This window comes from Ursus americanus, chromosome 1 (genome assembly GCF_024610735.1).
Source record: "Ursus americanus isolate L20-20 chromosome 1, mUrsAme1.1.p, whole genome shotgun sequence".
NCBI classification, from domain to species: Eukaryota; Metazoa; Chordata; class Mammalia; order Carnivora; family Ursidae; genus Ursus; species Ursus americanus.
In genome coordinates this window covers 76,469,413-76,494,921 of record NC_142127.1, presented here as the reverse complement: position 1 = coordinate 76,494,921, position 25,509 = coordinate 76,469,413, and the positions used below count along the sequence as shown (strand labels likewise).

At 37.4% G+C, this 25,509-nt stretch overlaps 1 protein-coding gene across 2 annotated transcripts in view; it reads right to left on the bottom strand.

Moving 5' to 3' along the window:
• The window catches only part of CYP20A1 (cytochrome P450 family 20 subfamily A member 1), a 65,535-nt gene that overhangs the window by 5,148 nt on the left and 34,878 nt on the right, over nt 1-25,509 (bottom strand). For both annotated transcript variants that reach the window (XM_045806533.2, XM_045806534.2), the window contains 6 exons: nt 21,338-21,416; nt 16,112-16,227; nt 15,272-15,326; nt 12,462-12,582; nt 7,576-7,687; nt 6,346-6,410 (listed from right to left, as the gene is read on the bottom strand). In XM_045806533.2, the coding sequence (XP_045662489.1) occupies nt 6,346-6,410; nt 7,576-7,687; nt 12,462-12,582; nt 15,272-15,326; nt 16,112-16,227; nt 21,338-21,416 (548 nt within the window). The remainder of the gene's footprint in view (nt 1-6,345; nt 6,411-7,575; nt 7,688-12,461; nt 12,583-15,271; nt 15,327-16,111; nt 16,228-21,337; nt 21,417-25,509) is intronic.

Here is a 25,509-nt window from a genome sequence, read left to right as displayed (position 1 = left end):
TGGCTCAGTTGGTTGAGCGTCCCACGCTTGGTTTCAGCTCAGGTCATGATCTCATGGTTCCTGGGATGGCGCCCTGTGTCAGGCTCCACGCTCAGCAGGGAGTCTGCTTGGGAGTCTTTCTCTCCCTCTGCCCCTCCCCCCGCAAAATAAATAAATCAATCTTAAAAAAAAAAATTAAATAATCTGTACACCCAAAGTGGGGCTTAAGCTCACAACCCCAAGATCAAGAGTTGCATGTTCTTTCGACTGAGCCAGCCAGGTGCCCCAGTCAGCTTTTCCTTTTATCAACGATCTTGAAAATCTGAGACCCTATTTTACTTGAAGATATCTATCTATTTTTAGACTAAAAAAGAATCAAACATAGGGTGCCTGGGTGGCTCAGTCAGTTAAGCGTCTGCCTTAGGCTCAGGTCATAATTCCAGGGTCCTGGGATCAAGCCCCACATCAGGCTCCCTGCTCAGCGGGGAGCCTGCTTCTCCCTCCCCATCTGCCTGCTGAACCCCCTGCTTGTGCTCTCTCTCTCTTTTTGAAATAAATAAATAAAATCTTAAACAAAAAAGAATCGAACTTAATTTTTCCAATTATTTTATAAAACACCTCACAATTGGGGTGCCTGCGTGGCTCAGTCAGTTAAGTATCTGACTCTTGGTTTCAACTCAGGTCATGATCTCCTGGTCATGGGACTGGGCTCCATGTTGGGCTGTGGTCTGTGAACAATTTGCTTCAGATTCCATGTTGGGCTCTGTGCTGAGTGCAGGGTCTGCTTCAGATTCTTTCTCCCCACATCCTTCAGCCCCTCCCCCCACCTCAAATAAATAAATAAGATCTTTTTTAAAAGATCTTATTTATTTGAGAGAGAGCGAGAGAGCACGAGTGGGGGTAGGGGCAGAGGGAGAAGCAGTCTCCCCAGTGAGCAGAGAGCCCAACACCAGACTCAATCCCAGGACCCTGGGATCATGACCTGAGCCAAAGGTAGATGCTTAACTGACTGAGCCACCCAAGCATCCCTAAGTAAGATCTTTAAAAACAACAACAAAAAAACCCACAAAAAACAATTTTAAGGATTAGAATAAAATGAAAGCCAAACTAAAATAGTTTAATCCTAAATATTGAGATTTTGTTTTTTCAGCTTTACTGAAATATATTTGACAAATAAAATTGTAATATATTTAAAGTATACAATATGATCATTTGATATATGTACACATTATGAAAGGACCTACTCTCAAGTTAATTAGCCCATCCACGACATTATAGAGTTACAATTTTGTGTCTGTGTGATGAGGACACTTAATTTCTACTCTCTTAGCAAATCTTAATTTTACAATACAGTATTAGCACACATGGTCACCATGCTATACATGAGATCCACAGACTTTACTCATCTTATAGCTGAAAGTTTGTATCCTTTTATTAGCAGCTCCCTATTTCCCCTACCCCTACCCCCAGCCCCTGGCAAGGACCATTCTACTCTGTTTCTATGTGTTTGACTTTTTTTTTTCCTTCTCCCCGATTACACATATAAGTGCTACAAAGCAGTTCTCTGTCTGGCTCTTTTCACTTAGCATAATGCTGTCCAAGTTCACCCATGTGCAAATAGCAGGATTTCCTTCTTTTTTATGGCTCAATAATATTCCACTATATATCTATATCTATACACAGATAGATATATGTACATGTATATAGACACACACACACACACACACACACACACACAGAGGGAAATATTCACTTCTTCTTTATCCATTTAATACCTGTTGGGATATCTTTTATCAAAAAGACAAGAGATGACAAATGCTGGCAAGGATGTGGATAAAAGGGAACTCTTGCACACTGTTGGTGTGACTGTAAATTGGTACAGCCACAAAGAGAAAATAGTTTGCAGATTCCTCAAGAAATTAAGAACAAAAGTACCATACAATGCCACTTCTGCATATATATTCAAAGGAAACAATGTCATTATCTTGAAGAGATTATCTGTACTCTCATGTTTACTGTAGTATTATTGGGCCATAAAAAAGAAGGAAATCCTGATATTTGCGCAACGCAGATGAGCCTGTGCCGAAATCAAGAGCCAGTCACTTAACCAACTGAGCCACCCAGGCACCCTGGTATACCTTTCTATTTATGTGTGTCACCTTCAATTTCTTTCATCAGAGTCTTACAGTTTTCAGAGTACAGGTTCTTCACTCGGTTAAATTTATTTCTAGGTTTTGGGGGTTTTTTGTGTAATTTTAAATGGGATTGTTTTTTTAAATTTCTCTTTCTCCTGGTTTGTTGTTAGTATATAGAAATACTACAGATTTCTGTATATTAATTTTGTAACCTGAAACGTTACCGAATTCATTTATTAGTTCTAATCATTCTTTGATGGAGTGTTTAGGGTTTTCTATTTATAATATCACATCATGCGCAAATAGTGACAATTTTCCTTCTTCCTTACCAATTTGGATGTCTTTTATTTCTTTTTCCTGTCTGATTGCTGTGGCTAGGACTTCCAGCGCTATGTTGAATAAAAGTGATGAGACTGAACATCTCTGTCTTGTTCTTAATCTTAGAGGGAAAGCTTTCAGCTCTTCACCACTGAGGATGATGCTGGCTGTGGGTTTGTCATATATGGCCTTTATTATGTTGAATGGTGTTCTTTGGCTGTTCGAGGTCTTTTATCATTTCATACAAATCTTAGGATTATCTGTTCTAGTTCTTTGTAAAATACTATTGGTACTTTGATAGGGACTGCACTTTGTTAATGTGGCAGCAGTCAAATCCCTTCCTGAGAAAGACTGGAAGATGGGCATTTGCCTGCCCTCTTTGGATTGAACCTTGGGGGCCAGCCACAGTAAATACCTGCATGCCTATTAATAAGTACTTCTCTGTTTGTATTGTCCTGTGGTACTTATGAATACAAGACCCCCTGGCTATCAGGGTTAGGTAATTTGGGCATGTCCCTCAGATAGCAGCTATAAAACTGGGAAACTAGATGTGTACACAAGGGAGAGGCTTATGACTTGGTTTTATTGTTGTTTACTGGAGTGAATTGGGTGGGGGGTCATGCCCACTGGCTCCTCCAGGCTTCAGGGAGGATCACGGCCACTACACGGAGATGTGCAATAACTAGAAGCTGGACCCTCAGGCAGCAGCTTCTAAAACATGCAGTCAACCTCCTTTCAGGTAAAGAGTTTTTGCCGGCTCCCTCTTTGCTGAGCCCTGGGAGAAAAGCCACAGGAAATGTTTGTGTTCCCATCATGCACCATTAAGAACGGCTTCTTTGTTTTCTATAAGCCTGTGGGACTCATGAACACAAGCCCTGGTGGCTTTCAGAAATAAGTGTTTTGGAAACCCATATCTCAGGTGGGAGTCCTCAATTTGGGGACAAAAACTGTGTAGTCCAAACCCTTCAATTCTCAGGGAGAAGCTGGCAGTTGAGGGTTCCCTCCTGATTATATGGCACTGTGCTGGGTGTGGGTTTATGGCAAGAATATGTCTCAGCCTTTCCTATACATTTCAGTATGGGTATTTTCTCATTTAGCCAATGTGTAGAAGTCACTCAGCTAGTTTCTGGATTTCTCTCAGAGGGAACTGCTCCATGCGTAGCAACACTGAGTGTGCCCACGAGAGGAGGGAAATTCAGGAGCCTGCTATATCACCATCTTGGTCCCAGTCCATACTGAGGTTTTTGATATTTGTCTTCATTCTTTTCAGTTTAGAATTTTGTATTAGTCTGTTTTTTTTAAGTTGATAGTATTTCATAATTTAGAGTAATATTTACATTATTTTATATTTAAATCATAGAACTTGACTCAGGTTTTCTTGCTCTGAAACACTGCCAATACGGTAATAGTAATAATGTATTTCTATCATTTCTTTCTTTTTTTTTTTTTAAGATTTATTTATTTGAGAGAAAGAAAGAGTACGAGGGGGGGGGGCAAAGGGAGAGAATCTCAAGCAGACAACCTGCTGAGTGCGGAGCCTGAAGCAGGGCTCAGTCTCACACCCTGGAGATCATAACTTGAACTGAAATTAAGAGTCGGACACTTAACTGAGCCACCCAGGTGCCCCTCTATCATACCTAGACATTTTTTCTATAGGGAGAATACATTAATATCAGTTACTCACTCAAAAAGAAAACATCTAAAAACCATAAAGAAATATCATCACATATCTATTAGAACAACTAAAATAAAGAAACAGTGATAGTAGTCAGTGCTACTGAGGCTGCAGAGAAGACAAATCTCTCAAACACACTCCTGGTGAGAATCTCTGAAAAACAGCCTGGCAGTTTCTTGAAAAACTAAACATGCACTAACCATATAACCCAGCAACTGCACTGTTGGGCATTTATCCCAAAGAAATGAAATCTTATGTTCACACAAAAACCCTTACATGAATGTTCATAGCAGCTTCATCACCAAACACCATATGTTCTCCAGTGGATGGAAGTTTGAAAAACCCTGGTATAGCATAAAATAGAATACCATGCAGCTATAAAATGGTATGAAACATACTATGTTGACCTCAAGAGCATTAAGTTTAGTGAAAACAGTTAACCTCTTCATCTTTATCTGTGTGACAGTTATATTTAAACAGTAATTAATCAACTGTCTCCACCGGGTCTAACTATCTCCGTTTACGTATATTTTTGTTACTGTCAATTGTCTCTCAAGAGGGAGGTGCACAACTTCAGAAAGCTTTTCATTAGTATACAATGTTACTAATATTTCCTCAGTCTGATTATATTTGATTCCTGAAAATGATTTCCACATTTTAGCTATATATTTTTTAATATTTTCAATTTGTAACCTAGATTCTCTGTTTTGAGGGAAGAAATAGTGTCAAAAGTCCCAGCAAAGTTCTTTTTTTTTTTTTTTAAGATTTTATTTATTTATTTGACAGAGAGAGAGATAGCCAGAGAGAGTGGGAACACAAGCAGGGGGAGTGGGAGAGGAAGAAGCAGGCTCCCAGTGGAGCAGGGAGCCCGATGCGGGGCTCGATCCCAGGACCCTGGGATCATGCCCTGAGGTGAAGGCAGATGCTTAACGACTGAGCTACCCAGGCGCCCCTCCAGCAAAAGTTCTTATATTTTTCATATTGCACTTCAAATTTATCAAAAACTTAGCATTTTCCCCAAGGTAATTTTTTAAACAATTTTAAAATTGAAAATATCAGTTTTTTAAAATTACAAGCATAAATTTTTCCACTAATGTATATCTTCAATTTTGTTATAAGTCATTTGGAATATAAAATTTACTTTTGACGTATAGCAAATTTTGAAGGATTGCTATTTCATTTATTTATTTATTTATTTATTTATTTATATTTATTTATTTTTTCAAAGATTTTATTTTTTTATTTGACAGAGAGAAAGACAGACAGCGAGAGAGGGAACACAAGCAGGGGGAGTGGGAGAGGAAGAAGCAGGCTCATAGCAGAGGAGCCTGATGCGGGGCTTGATCCCAGAACACCAGGATCACGCCCTGAGCCGAAGGCAGACGCTTAACGACTGAGCCACCCCCAGGCGCCCCATGCTATTTCATTTATTAATAGATTTCTTTTAATATCATTATAATATTAAAAACAATGATAAGAACACTTAATAAACCCATCCTTATACTCTAGAAATAGGTACAAGTACTTCAACCATGCCACCAACCCTGTCCCACTACACTTCACACAGCTGTATTTTTTTTTTTTAAGATTTTATTTCTGAGTAAACTCAACACCCAATGTGGGGCTCAAACCTACAACCTGAAGATCAAGAGCTGTATGCTCCAATGCCTGAGCCAGTCAGGCACCCCACACACTTGTCTTAACCCCAATCAACTCAATATATAACCTTCTACCAGGGCAATAAATCTTAAGTCGTTTCCTTAATGTGAATTTTACTTGATGCCTATCTAGAAGGCAAACAGTAGCAGCTTTGTTCTTCACCTTTTCCTTCCCCTGCCATTCTCACATATAGCACGTATAGAGACAACATCTACATACTTTCTGAATTTGACTAAAGAGACTAATAATCGAGAGCAACAGCAGGAAAACAAAGAAACTCCAGAAGAATACTCACTTACCAACAAAAGAATTCCAAAATTCTACTGAAATGAAAAGATAGTTGTCAAAATTAATAGATCTTAAGATAGAAGTGGTAACAGGAGAGACAAAGAGTAGCAGATAGTGGATTCACGAAAAAAAAGAGTAGTGAACAGAAGATACCAAAGAGAAGGCGGTGGCTTTCTTATGTTATATCGTTGTCACATATTAAATTTTCTCCTCAAAACTTAGAAAAGGAATGCAAAATACACAAACACATAAAAACCAATGATCACAAAGATAAAGACAGATATTTCATACTTGTGTGGTGATGGCCAAGTATTGGGATCCTGAAGTACCACACCAAGAGCATAAAGAACAAGGGTCTGCAAAAAAATTACTCTAGTTAGTCAAGGCCTAACAAAGACAAAATGACAGCCAGAGAGCCAACTCATCCTAAATGCTCTTTTAATACAGATAATGAGTACAAAATAAAAACAGAAAATAACAAAAGAAAACACAAGCCATTATTTTGATGATTTTACAGTGAAGGCCTCCCTAAGTATGTCAAAATCTGGCAGTCTTAAAGGAATAACAGACTTAACTATGAAAAGTTAAAACCTGTATCCAGTAAAAACACACCAAAATCACCAGAAAAAGATAAATAATAGGAAAAATATATTTCCCATATAAGTGACAGTTAGTATGTACAATATACAAAAAAACATAAGCTCACTAGAAAGAAGAGTGAGTTACAAGCACATAATTCACAAAAGAAGAAACACAAACTGTTAAATATGTATGAAAAGCTGCTCAATCTCTCCAATGATCAGGGAAACGCAAATTAAAATAATGAGACAGTATTTCATATAAGAAATATGTAAAAAAATTCATAAATCCAGCAGTAGTGACGATATGGAGAGAAATAGCATTCTCATACATTGTTGCTAAAAATATAAATTGCCTCTTATTTAAATTTAACATACATAGCACTTTGCCCCCAAAACTCTATTTCTAAGGCTCTACTCAATACCTATATACAAGTATATAATTTGTAATAACAAAAGAAATGATGTAACCTAAATTTCCATCAATGGGGGCTGCTTAAATAAACTGTAACACACTTGTGTGATGGAATACTATACATACATTAAAAATAATGAGTTGGATCTGTATCAAGTATCAGTTGTACTAATAACCACAATACACCTAATGAAAGAAGCAAATTAATGAATGATATATGAAAAGCAACTTTTCACATATAAATTCAGTTTTTAAAATACATACATGTATGTGTATATACACATACAGAGTAATATGCATACACAGAAAAAGATCCACAAAAATACTAAAGTATTTACATGTAAGGAAGGGAGACTTTCTTTTATATTGTTTATACCCTTAAAGAGCATATATTATTGTCATTTAAAATAACTATGTCTTTAATAATAGGTATCATTTATTAGACACTAGACAATACAATTCAAAAACACACACTAAAAAAGTTGAAAAGAATAATCAAATGAGTTAAGTATACCAAATGTTGCCTACCTCTCTAGGAATAATAAATTTGTCAATCTTTCCTTCAATATCTTGAAGCCGGGCAGAAACTGGGGTCAGTTTGGCAGTCCGAACAGTTTCACAAAGTACTTGCCGACAATATCTGTTTAAAAAAGTTTTTTTTACAGTTCTTAGCTCTGGGAAAGGCAGTTTGAAATGTACATACATTTTTAACAACTTTAATAACCTTCCTAATTGTAAACAGTCACATCATAATTCTAATTTGCTTGAAAATAAATTATATATTAGAGGTATATAAAGTCCAGGTATGTATAAATTTAAACAAATAAAAACAACTTTAAAAGTACCAGAAGAAAACTCAAAACAGTATTTGTATAATTTTTGAGTAGAAAAGTCCTTTATTTTTAATAAAGGATTTAAAAAATTTTAATAAAGAACTTTCCTACTCAAAAATTATAAAAATACCAACATAATGGCAGAAACCATAAAGAAAAATACAAATAATCCAGCTATGGAAAAAAATTTTTTTTACATATTTGCAATCATTAACTACAACTGAAAAGCAACTAGGAAAAATACTTAAGTATATATATTTGTAATGTACAAAAGCTCTTTAAAAATCCACAATTAAAATAATCAAATACCTCAAAAGAAATATGGACAGAGGATATAAAGAAACAATTCACATACAACAAAATACAAATGGCCTAGAAACATATGAAGTGATACCCAACCTCCTTAACAATGTAAAGACTGCCAATTAAAGCAAATTTTTCTACTTGCCAGATTAGCAAAAATGAAAAAGAATGACAATAGACAATACTAATAAAACATGGGGAAAAAGACATTAATATCCAGTTATTGGAAGTATAAACTAGTATACCCTTTTTTTTTTTTTTAAAGATTTTATATTTATTTGACAGAAAGAGAGACAGTCAGCAAGAGAGGAAATACAAGCAGGGGGAGTGGGAGAGGAAGAAGCAGGCTCCCAGGGTAGGAGCCTGATGTGGGGCCCGATCCCAGAATGCCAGGATCACGCCCTGAGCCGAAGGCAGATGCTTAACGACTGAGCCACCCAGGCGCCCCCTAGTATACCCTGTCTGAAGGGTAACTTGGCAATATGTCTAAAAATATTAGGTGTAGGGGCGCCTGGGTGGCTCAGTTGGTTAAGCGTCTGCCTTCAGCTCAGGTAATGATCTCAGGGTCCTGGGATGGAGTCCCATTTCAGGCTCCCTGCTCAGTGGGGAGTCTGCTTCTCCCTCTCCCTGTGCTCCCCCCTCTCATGCTTGCACATGCACTCTCTCTCTCTTTGAAATAAATAAATAGGGACACCTGGGTGGTTCAGTCCGTTAAGCATCTGCCTTTGGCTCCGGTCATGATCCCAGGGTCCTGGGATTGAGTCCTGCATCAGGCTCCTTGCTCTGCGGGGAGCCTGCTTCTCCCTCTGCCTGCCACTCCCCCTGCTTGTGCTCTCTCTCTCTCTCTCTTACAAATAAATAAATAAAATCTTTTAAAAAATGAAATAAATAAAATCTTTAAAAAATATATTAGGTGTACATCACAATAATAAAAGCTAAAATGTATTGAAATCTTACCACAAACTAGTTCTATTACTTTCTATTCAGTATTTCATTTAATCCTTATAAGAACCTCAGGGATGCTATTATTATTCTAATTTTATAGATTTTTAGAAATACGGCAATTGTTTAAGATCACATAGCAGGGAAGTGGTATCAACAGGATTCAAACCCAGGTTTGCCTTATTCCATAGCCCCTAATCATAAACACTGAACTATTGTATATATCCTTAAATAACATTATTATCTCATTTCTAGGACTTTATTAATAGCAACAATTGGAAATATAAAAAAATGCGAGCATAGGAATGTTGATTGTTTATAATACTTAAAAACAACAAAAACAAAAACAGAAACATCCTTCCCTTCCTCTTTGAACAACTATTTACTGGGTACCTACCATATTAGAAGCACCATGTTAGATACTGAGCTACAATAGTGAATAAGACAGATACCCACAAAGGGATTCAAGGTTTAGTTGACAGGGAAAGCCAGAGAGGTAGGGACATCAAGGATAACAATTTAAGGGGCGCCTGGGTGGCACAGAGGTTAAGCGTCTGCCTTCGGCTCAGGGCGTGATCCCGGCGTCATGGGATCGAGCCCCACATCAGGCTCCTCCGCTATGAGCCTGCTTCTTCCTCTCCCACTCCCCCTGCTTGTGTCCCCTCTCTCGCTGGCTGTCTCTATCTCTGTCGAATAAATTAAAAAAAAAATAAGGATAACAATTTAAAAAGCACAGTAACTGTTATGATAAAGGCAGTTCAGGGTTTTGGAGAACACATGGCAGGTGCACGTAACTAAAGAAAAGACTTTGCAGAGAAATAAGCACTTTAGGCTGAAACCTGCAGAAAAAACTGGAGTTAGCTACAAGAGAAAGGAAGACAGAGTCTAGACAAAGGAGTAGTCTGCAGACAGGAGATAAGAAAGAGTACTATAGGGGCGCCTGGGTAGCGCAGTCGTTAAAGCGTCTGCCTTCGGCTCAGGGCGTGATCCTGGCGATCTGGGATCGAGTCCCACATCAGGCTCTTCCGCTATGAGCCTGCTTCTTCCTCTCCCACTCCCCCTGCTGTGTTCCCTCTCTCGCTGGCTGTCTCTCTGTCACATAAATAAATTAAAAAAATCTTAAAAAAAAAAAAAAAGAAAGAGTACTATAGCTTTGAAGAAACAAAAGAATCTCAGTATAGCTAAATCCAAGGTCTGAACAGGCACAAATAATGAGAGTAAGGTGGGAGAGGAACATAAGGCCCAGCTCTTGAAATGCCTCCTAAGCCATGTTGGTGAGTTTAAATTTTATCTTAAGGGCAGCCAGAGATCACTGAAAGATTTTAAACTGGGGAGTCATCCACCCAGATGTTGACTCCCCAGGTATGGAAAGATTACTAGTACAGTGATTCAGCATCAGAATTAGAACACATTGGAATCATCTGAGAAGCTTTGAAAACTTCTGATGCCCAGAGACTGTTGATTTGGAATTGGTCCTAGGTTATCGGTATGGGTACCAGAGTGTTTACTGTGTGCAGTCATAGGGTCCAGTAGCAATTTGGAGACTGGATTAGAGGCGAGCAAGATCCAAGGCTGTTGAACTATCTCAGCCAAGTTGATGGTGGTCTGAATAGTGGGGGCAATGAAAAGAACTAAAATTAAACTTCCAACTAAAAGTTATTTGGAAAGTCAAATCAACAGAACTTAATCACTGACTGGGTGTGGTAGAGTTATACATATTAAGAATACTGTCCACAAAATATTTAGGGAAAAGACGGAATTTACAGAAGAATTATATTTTTATATAAAACATTCTGAAATTTTTTATTTTGAATATATATGTATATATGCATAGAAAAAAACTGGAAAAATAGTAAAGACAGTTAACAATTATCATCTAAGGATACACTTACAAAAAACCTTCATCTTCTACTTTATACACTTCTGTATTATAAAAACTTCAAAGGACAAGTATTACTTCTAAAATGAAAAGTAGTTATATTCAAAGTAATAAATAAAACTTCGAACATTTTGAAGAATTTGTAACAGAAGTCTCCTTATCTTCTTTTCTATAGTTAAAAGAGGCTCCAAGGTAGGGCTGGTTGCCTGCTTCCAACACCCTAAGCAGTCACAGTTGCTATTTTAAAAAATCTTTTTAGAGGGCCTGGGTGGCTCAGTCGGTTAAGCGGTTAAACGTTTGGCTCAAGTCATAATTCTGGGGTCCTGGGATCACAGGGAGCCTGCTTCTCTCTCTCCCTCTGCTGCTTTCTCTCTCTCTGTCAAATAAATCAATACTATCTTTTAAAAAAATAAAGAGAAAAAAATATTTTTAATTAAGGTATTATCTACATATAAAAATTCAGGTATTTTACCTGTACAATGTGATGAACTTTACTAATTGTGTACAACTGTGTTACCACAACCACCATCAAGATATAGAACAGTTCCTTCACCCTAAAAACTTTTCTCATTCTCCCTGCTAGTTGATCCCCTCCCCATTCCTGGCCCTAGACAATCACTGGCCCCCTTTCTATCACAATAGTTTTGCCTCTTCTAGAATTTCCCCTTAAGGAAATGATATTGTATGCGGTTTTTGTGTTTGACTTCTTTTACTTAACATAATGACATTTATCCACGTTGTTGTATATATTGATATTATATTACTTTTTACCACTTGGTAATATTCCAAGGCACAGATATAACACAATTTGTTTATCCATTCATCAGTTGATGAACATCTGGACTGCTTCCAGCTTTTTGCTATCATGAATAATATTGCTTTGAACATTGGCATAAAGGTCTCTGTGTGGACATATTTTTTTCATTTCTCTTGGGTAAATGCCTTGGAGAATTTCTGGGTTGTATGGGAAATGTATGCTTAGTTGCCACATTGTTTTCCAACAGGTCTGTACCATTTTGCATTTCCACCAACAAGATAGGAGTCCTCCACTTACCTGAACATCACTGATACTATTTTATACAGTCAGGTTTCCCAAACTATCTTATGATTTTATTTATTTTTAAAGATTTTATTATTTATTTGACAGAGAGAGTGAGCACAAGCCGGGGAGTGTCAGAAGGAGAGGGAGAAGCAGGTTCCCGCTGAGCAAGGTGCTGGATGAGGGGCTCGACCCCAACCTGAGCGGAAGGCAGACAGATAGACCTAACCAACTGAGCCACCCGGGCCCCCCCAAAACTACCTATGATTTTAAAGAACAAATTAAATTACCTAATAAAATCTGTATATAAACATTTTAAGTCCTATAAAAATATATTATCATTAGCTTTAAATAAGATAGTTAAACCAATTCAAATTTACCTGTTAATGATCTCCTCTTCTTTTTATTGTATTCTTACCTGAGCTGCTCAATTTTCTCTGGAGTAATAGGATCCTTCCCAAAAACTTGGTCTATCTCTTCATAAAGTTTTTTCTGAACCTCTTCAGAGGTGGTTAAAAAACAGATCGCCCAGGTGCACACTAAATAAAAATTTATATTAATCACAATGGAAATAGCTAATTCCTAGTTTGGGTGCAGAATAAGATAAAACATACTATTTTTTCTTGTATTTTCCTTTTTTTCTGACATGGAAGACACATAAATGTTACCAAAAAAATAGGATTGTTCATAGGATTTGTACCTCACTGAGTAGAACATGAATATTTACAGAATACTCCTAAAGAGATCTGCAATTGCTTTCTTAAAACTGGCAAGTAACTGAAACCAAAAATTCATTTTACCTTCAGCAAAACAGTAATGACAATACATAAACTCATTATTCGGAGGAGTGTTAAATGTTGGTAACTGTAATGGATTGTCTGGTTCACCCAACCTTGTGTAATAAAAATACTGATTTATTAGTTTCTTCAGGAGACCTAATGAAATGATTCATACAAATCAAAGTAGCAGGAGATTTACCTATAAATCAATATTCTAAATTTTTACTTGTAATGGTAGATACACTCATTCAAGAATTGGTATTGGTATTGCTTAGGACAATGGTTCTCGAAAATCACCTGGGAATTTGTTGATGGCACAACCCCACATTCACAGATTCTGATTCAATAGGTTTAGGGTGGAGTCCAGGCGTCTGTACTTCCAACAAATACCACAATTATTTTGATGAACACCAAGACTGGAAGATCACTAAGCTTACGTGCTTACTTTTGCTTAAAATGGATTATACATTATATTTACTGAGGAAATGAAAAGGTAAGGAAATTACATGATGAACAGAAAACAAAAAAATCAGAGTAGTTATATTTCCTTTGGAAATCCACTGGGATTACAATTATTCAAAGAATGGAACTATCTCGGTACAGTCCATGTACCAGTACCTCTTACCCTAGATTATGCTTGAGATGACTCTATCTATACTACTTTTTATGTGTCAACCACCTTTAAAAATGTATTTAGTAATTTCTACCTCTACTTACTATCTCCTTCTTGAGCTAAGGGCTGACTTAAATTTGTCTCAAAGTTATTTTTGTTTTAAATGTTTGCCTAATTCACATATCAATTCCTATGCCTGGAAAGGACATAATCCACTCTCTGTACTAAATGTTATTATCAATAAAATTAATAGCAGCCAGGTACTCAACTTTTTTTTTATAATTTACTCATATTCAGAGTTTATAAAAGGCACATGAGTAACTGCCTGTCCTTAACTTTTTCCTACACATACTTCTTTATTAGGGCTTTGAATGAACTGTAGAATTTCTACTACACAAGTGATACGAAAACTTGTGCAGACAGTGTACAATATGTACATGTTTGTAATTTTACAACATACAGAATATATAATATTGAAAGATCTAGTACAAGAATATATACACAGTAGGCACTTATATACCCTCCTTCACCATATTATCACTTAAAATTAACATAAATATACAGTTTAATAATCTCAAACACTGCTTCTTTTGTAGAACTCTATTACAAAGTATGACTGAGCATAGCTTAAAAATAAGATTTTAAGTTATGAACATTCTTTAATCATGATACTGAACCAAAGACACAATTGCAGACTTGAGAATACCTTGGAGGTCATCTAGAGCTAAACTGTTATTTTAGAAAAGGAAAACAAAATGCAGAGGCAAGATTCTTGCTCAAGGCTAATAAGTAGCAGAGGATTAAAGCTTCCTGCCTATCTTGACTCTCAAAAACTACAGAGGTACCTTAAAAAATAACCAACCCACATGCAAAGAAACAGTGATAGTCTCAAATCCCCCTAAAAACCGCAATAAGATTAAAATATTAACCCAACTTTGGAAATGGTCACTTTTTTGCTCTGTATCCAGAGCACAACTGATTCAGATTTTTTGAAGGTCTTTAACAAAGATATAATTTAATGTACTAAATTAAAAAAAAAAAAACAAGTTAAGCACTTTTTAAAGAAGTTCAATACATTATTTTTGACACATGCACATCTAAATTCCATTTAATCTATAATACCTGGACATCTCTAGATGTCAAAAATTTTATAAAGAAGAAAAAGTTATGGGAAGTTTACATTTTTAATCATTGTTTTTAAACAGAAAGAGCTGTAAATGAAATCCTTCAAATGAACATAAATTTTTTCTATTTCAAACTGTTTTAATATTTCCTTTAGCACTTTATATTAGTATATTTTTATAAACATATACAAATTTTTATAAATACCATATGAATGAATGGTACTCTGCTAAACCAAAAAGCAGTAAGGAAACTTAGAAACAGATCACACATTTTAGAATTTTAAATAAAAATCACCTTCAATTCCAACAAGAGAGGAGTTCTTTTGAATGGTGATTTCTGTGGCCTATATCCTCTGTTGGCAGACCTTAATAATAGCAAACTGGATCGGACTCAAAGTGAAAAGCCGCAGCAGGAAATTGAAAAGCTCACTGCTCTGGCTGGAAAGGTGTCAATAGCAGTTCATTTTAAAGGCACTAACTAGAATTCACAATCCATAAACTGTGTCAAGAAATTTATGGCAATGTTCAGAGGTGGCAGAGAGCACCTGGGGTTAAAAAAAAAAAAAAAGGTAGCTATGTGAATCAAGCCTTTCAAGCAAGAATAAAAGAGAAAAAAGAAGGGAAATTATAGACCTCTTGCAAACAATGCCTCCTTTATTTCACCCGTGTATAATTTACAATCTATCACAAAATGAAATCAATTTATACTTACATTTTGCAGTTATTACACAACTGGCCAGAGAAAATATCATACTGTCTTCAAGGATCTAGGAGAGAAAACTAAGTTTAGAAAGTGTAAAATGTAAGGCGGCCTGTATTAGACCCTACCAAAATAACCTATAGTATAGAATTAGGGTCAAGGAAAGGAAAAAAACGTATATTATTTCTTTAAAAATGTTTTTACTTAAAAAAAAAAATCTATTGTAAAAATCAACCAAAATACTGCATTGCCTTTTTGATGCAATAAACATTTACTGGTAGATATCACTGGCTCATGCTATGTTTTTGCAAACAAACTGCCTCAGTGCTATCTTTCTGGCTTGGCCTGGTGCAGCAACAAAGCCTCAGGAACACTGGAGAAGAGGCTGCTACTATCCTTGGAGCCTTATTCAATTCTGTACCTATACACATCTGGAAACCCATTCTGTCTGTGAAGACTCGCACATGTAGAGTGGGCAGAAGATTCCTATATAACGTGTGGCAATAATGGCTCCACTCTTGTCCTCTGCCTGACAACACCACAAACACAGCAGTATGCTGGGGGTAACAGGCACTCCGGAAATGAGCCAAGCTGCCAACCTAGGCAGATAAGTCCTCCTCTTCTATGATCGGAGAAGTCTGATTCAATATTTGCTTACCCAATGTTAAATAATATACAGCTGCTTCAAAGAGCTAAATCACAAGAGAGTAAATACTTGTACTATTTACAGATGATGTACAATAAAAGAGAAGCCATTGAATTTTGGGAGTGCATCTGGATTAAAGTGAATACAAAGCACACTATACATGTTTGATTATTGTTTACTTGATAAACATTTAACAATTACATCACCTGTTGGTCATTGAGGTTTCCCTGTACTAAGGAGTCAATGAAAACATGTTGACGAAAGTTCCCTCCTTTTCGTTCTTTTATGATTTTCTTTAAAATAGATTCCAGTTGCATAAGAGCTTAGAGAAGAAATACAAAAAAGATTTTAGAATATACGCATTTGCAAAGATCGAACATTTTAAAACACTTCTGTACAACGTTGCTATGTGCAGAATAAAACTTTAAAAAAAAAAACCCTCATAACCAACAACTTTTAAAAAGCTATGTTTAAATTCACCAATTTTCCTTTCCTTCTTTTTGCTAAATTTTACATACAAAAGCTGTGAAAACCATACACATACAATTTAAGGAATAATTATAAAGCAAACACCCATAATATCACCACCCATGTCAAGAACTAGAAATAACACCGGCACCTTGGAGGCCTCCACACACAGAAACCTCTCCCCTGATACTATCTACTTCCCTTCTAAAGTCTGTCCTTTTTTTTTTTTTAAATTTTATTTATTTATTATTTGAGAGAGAGAGAATGCAAGAGAGCACAATCGGTGGAGAGGGAGATGCAGGCTTTCTGCTGAGCAGGGAGCCCGATGTGGGGCTCAATCCCAGGACCCTGAGACCATGACCTGAGCCAAAGGCAGACACTTAATCAACCGAGCCACCCAGGTACCCCTAAATTCTGTCCTCTTAACTCCATTACTCTCCCACATCAGGAATTTAGGGACAGAAACAGATGTGAAATAATCAGAAAAGTAAATTTCTGAAACCAAAAAGATATATAGAGTAACTGATACCCAACAGCCAAAATTATCCAGAGGTCATTGCTCAGTCTCCATCTTTTTTTTTTTTTTTTAAATATATAGTTGAGAGGGAGAGTGAGAGAGAGAGAGAGAGAGAGCATACACAAGCAGGGGGAGGAACAGAGGGAGAGGGAGCAGAAGCAGCAGACTCCCCACTCAGAGAGCCCGATATGGGGCTCAATTCTGGGACTCGCCACCCACGTGCCCCAGTCTCCATCTTTCTTAACCCATCACAGGATTTGATGATGTTGATCAAATACTCTCCAGGTGTTAAGATTTTCATTTATCGGGGCACCTGAGTGGCACAGCAGTTAAGTGTCTGCCTTTGGCTCAGGGCGTGATCCCGGCGCTATGGGATCGAGCCCCACATCAGGCTCTTCCGCTATGAGCCTGCTTCTTATTCTCCCACTCCCCCTGCTTGTGTTCCCTCTCTCGCTGGCTGTCTCCATCTCTGTCGAAAAATAAAAATAAAATCTTAAAAAAAAAAAAAAAGATTTTCATTTATCTTGGGATTCCATGCCCTCCTGGACCCCATACTTTCCCTGACTTTGTTGCCTGCTCATTCTTAGTCTCCTTTTGATGATTCCTTCTCATCTTTCGAATTTCTGAATGATGGAAAGGTCAGGACTCAGTTTTTGAACCTCTTTTCTTTTTCTATTTACATACATTACCTTGGTCACTAGTCTCAAGGCTTTAAATACAATCTATGGACTGAACACTCCCAAATTTATATTTCCGGTCAGGACCTCTTTAACCTGAACACCAGATTCATATATCTAACTACCAATTTAGCATCTCCACTTAGATGTCTGAAGCTTATTAAACATAACATATCCACAAATGAACTCTTGATCTTTCCCCAATAAAAACGGATCTTCCCAAGTCTGCCGCATCTCCCTAACAACCTCATTTTCCAAATAGTAAGGCCTAAAATCTTGGTGTCTCCCTCTCTCTTATACCATACAACTAACCTGTCAGCTAATGTCGGTGTTCTGACTTCAAAATAAAAAATTAACCTTCCTTGCTTTTTCTTTTTTCTTTCATTCTCTATTTTCTGCTGCCTACCACCTAGTCCAAATCACATTACTTCTCTTGCCTGGTTCATTGCAACAGCCCCTGAATTAGTCTCACTGCTTCTGCTCTAGGTGCCTATTATCTATCACAGCAGCCAGAATGACCCATTAAAAACATAACTCAGATTGGGTCACCTGGCTGGCCCAGTCAGTAGAGCATGCAAGTTTTGATCTCAGGGTTGTAAGCTCGAGCCGCACACTGGATGTAGAGATTACTTAAAAATAAAATCTTAAAAAAAACCCCATAACTCAGATTATAACTGCTAAAATCTTCCAGTGGCTTCCTATCTCATAGTAACAACCTAGTTATACAACGAGCTATAAGCCAGACAAAATCTGTCCCGACCCCCAGTCTTTCTGACCTCATCTCTTCTATTCCTTTTCTGACTGACTTCACTCCAGCCAAAAAGTTCCCTGTACACCAAATACACCAGAATCCCAGCTCCAGGACTTTGCGATTACTTTCCCTCTACATAGAATCTTCTTCCTTTGGACATGTGGACAGCCACATGATCTGCACTGAATGATTTCCTTATCTCTTGCAAAGTGTTAGCTCGTAAGTCACCTAATCTTAGTGAGGCCCTTCCTAATAACCTTGTTCAAAATTGCAACCTCCCCATCCCTAGCACACCCTATTCCCCTTCCTGATTTAATTTTCTCCATAGCACTTTTCATCTTTTAACACACTATTCGGTTTCCTTATTTAGATTATTGTCTGCCACTTCCCACTAGAATGTGGTGACACAAAGACAAGAATTTTTGTTTGTTTTGTTTATGGACATCTCCCCAGCACCCAAAACATATCAGAATATTACAGATATTCACTAGTTATAGAATTGCATGAATGTAACGCATTAGTGATTAAAACGAAACATTAACAACAGTGTGATGCAGTGGTTCCCAACTTTGCTACAGATTAGAATCACGTACGAAGCTTTTTTTAAAAAAATGGTAAAGTAGGGGTGCTTGGATGGCTCAGCCAGTTAAGCGTCTGACTCTTGATTTAGGCTTGGGTCATGATCTGAGGGTCAAGAGACCCAGCCCCACACTGGGCTCCGCACTGGGCATGGAGTCTGCTTATGATTCTCTTTCTCTCCCTCTGCCCCCCCACTTTTGCTTTCTCATAAAAAAAAAAAAAAACCCATAAAGTACAAGTCATACCTCTTATCAATTAAATCCAAATGTTTAGGAATGGAAGCCTGATATCAATATTTATTATTTTTTATAGTTTATTTAATTTTTTTAGTAATCTCTACACCCAGCGTGGGACTGGAACTCATGACCCTGCGATCAAGAGTCACATGCTCTTCTGACTGAGCCAGCCAGGCACTCCCATATTTCTTAAAAGATTCAATGTGTAGCAAAGTTTGGGAACTACCGCTGTATATTCTCAACCCTGCAAGTACATCAGAATAATCTGCAAAGCTTTCAGAGAAGTATCTGACGCCCAGGGTGCCTCTCTTTCAGACTCTGAATAGACTGGTTTAGAGTGGGACCTGATGTTCAGTTGTGTGTTTTGTTTTTTTTTTTATTTTTAGTTCTCAAGGTGATTTTAATGTACAGACAAGGTTAAGAATGACTCACTTAAACAAAGGATGTACCAATCCAGCCATGGCTTTCTACTCACATTAATACCAAAAAAGAATCATTTTCAATAAAAGCTCAAATTTGATTTATGCCAATGTTACAACCCAAGGAACAGATCATGTTAGATAATCTACTTTTATTTAAAATCAAAGCATATGAATTATTAATTTTCAATTTGTATTAATTGAACCAATATTTGTGAAATACATTTTTTATTAAGGGGAATTAGTCCTAATGCATCCATCAAGATAATCACAATGGCAATAAAAACCAGAGTGCAGAAAATGTATCTGTTAAATTGGCTTTTTTGGACTTAATGTTGGACATCAAGGGAATCACTAGAATTGTAAGCCCCACGAGGGCAGGGGTTTTTGTCTCCTCCACACAAAATACTGCCTAGCACATATAGGCCTCAATAAACATTTACTGAAAGAATGAAGGATGAGAATAATAGGAAGCAACACTTTTATACATGGAAAATAATCCACTGTTCCTACACAGCCCATGTATTTTAATTTACCCTACTTCCAAAAAAAGAATTGAAGCAGCTCAAAATAAAGATATTAAAGCATTATAATCGTTAAATTACTGACAGAAGATATACAACCAAAAAAAGGGAGAATAATTTTGTGGAGCCATCTTAAATTAGAATTGCTATTTTTCTTTTCTTTTTTTTTTTTTAAAGATTTTATTTATTTATTCGACAGAGAGAGACAGCCAGCGAGAGAGGGAACACAAGCAGGGGGAGTGGGAGAGGAAGAAGCAGGCTCCTAGTGGAGGAGCCTGATGTGGGGCTCGATCCCATAACGCCGGGATCACGCCCTGAGCCGAAGGCAGACGCTTAACCGCTGTGCCACCCAGGCGCCCCAGAATTGCTATTTTTCTGTGTAGATTTTATAAAGTTGTAACCAATGCCCCGAAATTTTGAAAATATTTTTAAAAAATATTTTATTCATTTGAGAGAGAGAGAGAGAGAGCACAGAGAGGCAGAGGAAGAGGGAGAAGCAGGCTCCCCACTGAGCTGGGAGCCTGATGTGGGGCTGGATCCCAGAACCCTGGGATCATGACCTGAGCCAAAGGCAGACATTTAACTGACTGAGCCACCCAGGTGACCAAAAATATTTGTACTCAATGTTATAATAGCAAGAATTTTTATGTTGCTACATTTTTTACAAATACCTATACAATATTTAAGCTGGTATTATTTCTTTAGCAATTCCTGTATTGTTGGGCATTTAGATTGCTTCTGGTTTTCTACTTATAAAAACAGCACTACAAAAAAATATTCTAGATTTTTTTCTTCTCTTAGATAATTTCATTCATTATTTATGACTTTTTTTAAAGCATTCTTTTTTAAAAAAAATATTTAATTTATTTATTTGAGAGCAAGAGCGATAGAGAGCATGCAAGAGAGCACAAATGGTGGAGAGGGAGAAGCAGGCTGCCCATTGAGCAAGGGAGCCCGATGTGGGGCTCAATCCCAGGACCCTGGGATCATGACCTGAGCCGAAGGCAGCCACTCAAGCAACTGAGCCACCCAGGCGCCCCCATGATTTATGACTCTTCATATGTATTATCAAATTGCTTTCCAGGATTGTACCCTTACATTTTCCTATAGGCTATACCAGCCTCATTCTATTGAGACTACCAGAGTTTCATAAAGATAGAAAATATACATGACCTATAATCTCATGATTCAGAGACGACCTTATTAAAATTGGGCACATATTCTTCTGTCCTTACTATAATTTAAGAGTAGCAAAACTTACCATCTTCATATTGTTTTTTCCGAGTTGTACTTTTATCAAGTGATCCATCTAAAAAGCCTTTGCCAATCTCAGACCAAACCTGAAAATAGGAAAACATACCTATTATCTAGTAAAGTATATTTTCTAAGCAATACCAAGCAATCTAAGCCAATAATTGAGAATTCCTATCCTACCAACAGATCTGATAATTAAGCTCTCCCTTTTACGTGGGCTGCATAATCATTGACTCCATAGTCTCCGAGGATAGAGTGCAAATATATTTAATAATTTCAGTAAGGGCACTTTAAAACTAATTATAACTAGAAAGTCAAAGTTTCTTTTCTTTAAAATACGTAGGAATGGGGAAGAAAAGGACATGGCAGTAGAGTCCATTTTCAATTTTTTATTATAACAGTGCCAGTGGATGAATAAAATTCATAGGGAATTCCAAATTTTTACTTCACCTGTGATACTGATAAGCACTGGCTGAGATCCAGAAAAAAAGTTAAAATTAGTCTAAGGTTTGGAGATAATCAATAAAACAGGCTTCCAGTTATTTCAAAACTGGATAATTAGCCCCTGAAAAAAACTTTAGCTTATTTAATTTAAAAGTTGTGAAAGAACATAGGGAAAGATTACAACACTCATTAATCAATGCTAAATATTTAAATAATGATTAATAGTTAAGAGTCCTTAACTCTTACCTTACAAAGATATACCTTACAGATTTTTTTAAATGTGAAAAATTAAACTATTAAAAGTATTGTGAAATGTATAGTAAATGTTTATATTAGGAATACCCTTAAAGCAAGAAAGGAGTTTCTTTTTTTTTTTTTTTTAAGATTTTATTTATTTATTTGAGAGAGCGAGCGAGTGAGCATGAGTAGGGGGGAGGGGCAGAAGGAGAGGGAAAAGCAGACTCCCCACTGAGCAGGGAGTCTGAGATGGGGCTCCATTACAGGACCCTGAGATCATGACCTGGGCCACCCAGGAGCCCTGGGAAAGAAGTTTCTAAGCATGACACAGAGCAGAGGGCAAAAATTCACGATGAGAAAGCTGAATTATTTAGCAACTCCATCCCAATGACAAAAAGCTGAACAGATTGAAAAATCACAACTCTTCTTAGACCCTAAAACAGGAGAGGACCCAGGGATTAAAGAAACTAGGGAAAACAGGAAGACAGGAAAGGGCCCAAGATTAAAGAGACAGGTGAAAGAGTTACCTCTTACCAGAGCAGAGACCCACAAGCAGAAACCACCTCAGGAACCAGTCCTGGGGTAGGAAAACTGGAACTGTAATTCACAAACAGCTGGAGGTTCAGTATACACAACTCTGTGAATTAAAAATTCCAGGAAGACTCAATTATAGGCTTAACCCCCCCAAAAAATATTGTGAGATTTACCTCCAAGAGCTCAACCACGTTCCCATAATAAATAACGAAGAGACTTCCCCTTAGGCTTCTGGCAGGGATGCTTGAAAAAAATTTCCTTGAAAAAGGAACTAATTTGAAATAAAACAGAGCACTCTGTTCTTCTTAACAAGGCCTGCCCTCATAGCCTAACCTGCTGGGGTTTTGTCAGAGCCTAACTGCCTGGGAGAAGGGAAATATCCAACTCCAGTCAGGGCTAGCATTTCGTGTGGAAGAAGGAAAGTACCAAACTCAGCCCATTTAGCCATCCTGTCCCACCTAAATGGGGAGGGGAAAAAACTGAGAAACATTCATGAAGTTCATGATCCAGAGGCACAGGCTCATGAAAAAACCAACACCTAATCATAGGACTGTGGGATGCTTCCCCTTTCCCCACACCTCACCATCACATTACTAAAGGTCTGTTTACACCAGTTTCTTTTACGCAGTATGTCATGTCCAGTGATCAACAAAAAAATTACAAGAGATACCAAAAGGTAAAAAACACAATTTGAAGAAAAAGAGCAAGCATCAGAACAAGATATGGAGGGGACATTGGAATTATCAAAGAATTAATCAACTAACCAATTAATTTAGAGCATGCCAGTGGGGGTGGAGGTGGGAGGAGGGGCAGAGGGAGAAAGAGAACCTCAAGCAGGCTCCACGCCCACCATGGAGCCCAACTTGGGGCTTGTTCTCACAACCCCAGTCCACGACCCGAGCCAAAACCAAGAGTCAGATGCCCAACTGACTAAGCCACCCAGGCACCCCCAGAAATTTAAAACAACTCTGTTTAATATGCTGCTAAGAGTTCTAAAGGATCCCTAGGTAAAGGATAAAGTACACAGCATGCAAGAGCAGACAGGCAATGTAGGCAGAGAGATGGAAATCCTAATCACCAGAAAGAAATGCTAGGGATAAAAACCACTGTAGCAGAAATGAAGAATGCCTTTCATAGGCATATTAGTACATTGGTCACAGCTTAGGAAAGAATCTCTGAGCCAGAGGATACATCAACAGAATTCTCAAAAAACGTTTCTTATGAAACTAAACATACTCTTTTACCAGCAATCACACCTCTTGGTATTTACCCAAAGGAAGTTGGAAACTTATGTCCACACAAAAACCTGCACACAGCTGTTCACTGCAGCTTTGTTTCGGAACTGCCAAAACCGGGAAGCAACCAAGATGTCCTTTAGTAGATGAATAGATGAACTGTGGTACATCCAGACAATGCAGTACTATTCAGTGCTAAAAGAAACGAGCTATCAAGCCATGAAAAGACATGGATGAAGCTTAAATGCAAATGAAAAATAAGCCAATCTGAATCTGAGAAGTTTACATACTGATGATTCCAACTACATGACATTCTAGAAAAGGCAAAACTATGGATACAATAAAAAGGTCAGTGCTTGCCAGAAAGAGGAGGCAGGAGATGAATAGACAGAGGATTTTTAGGGCGGTGAAAATCCTTTGTATGATATTATAATGATAGCTATATGTCTTTATACATTGGTCCAAACCCACTGAAGGTACAATACCAACTGTGAACGCTTGGGGTAATTAAGATACATCAATATAGGTTCATCGTTGGAAAAAAATGTACAATTTTGGTAAGTGATGTCAATAATGAAGTGATGTCAATAATGGTGAAGGCTATGCATGTGTGGAAGCAATGGGTGAACAGGAAATCTCTGTATCTTCTTCTCAATTTTTTTCTCTTTTTGACAGGGAGAAGGAGAGAGAGAATCCCAAACAGGCTCAATCTCACAACCCCAAGATCATGACCTGAGCCGAGATCAAGAGTTGGATGCTTAACCAATTGAGCCACCCAGGTGCCACTTTCCTCTCAATTTTATTGTAAACCTGAAACTGCTTTAAAAAATAAAGCCTGTTTTTTTTTTTAAAGCCCTATAAATGAAAACTGAGATAAAAATAAAGAGCTCTTGGGGTATCTGACTGGTTGAGTCAGTAGAGCATGCAACTCTTGATCTCAGGGTCACGAGTTCAAGCCCCACACTGGGCGTACAGGATACTTTAAAAAATAAAGAAAAAATTAAAAAAAAAAAAGCTCTTTCTGATTAGTAAAAAACACATCAATAGAAATAAGGGCAAAGGACACAAGAAAGTATCCCACAAAAGAAACACAAGTGTTCAATAAAAATATTACATATGTTTAACCTCATAAACAATAAAAAATATAAATTGTAATCATGAAATACCATCTTTGACTTATTACATATGCAAATATTTAAAGGACCAATAACTCTAAATGCCAGGGAAGAAGCACACGAATGGTGGTGGGAAAATAACTGGGACAATGTTTTTGGAGGGCATATCAGAAACACATTATGCAACTAAATGTGAGGAGTAGGTTTTTCAGTCTGACACCTGCGAGATCGGTGTACATCCCACAAGTGATGGCAACTCTCAGCTGTTGTCAGCCGAGCAGCCGTCGTGATGCAGTTGTCCTGGTCTCTGCAGGCAAACATTGGTTACTATTCCTGGTGGCAGGACAGGACAACAGCAACACTGCGGTGCTTCAGACATTAAAAGATCATTTGAAGAAGCAATTTAAGTCATGTTTATGGTCTGAAAACTTTCCTTTAACAACTTCTAGTATTGTTAAGAGAATACCAGATTCCAAAAACACATAATTTGAAACGACTCAAACCCAAACTGAGAGACACTGCACAAAATAACCAGCCTGTATTTTTAAAAAATGTCAAGGTCACAACACAAAGAAAAACTGAGGAACTGTTCCGCATTAAAGAGATCTGACCAC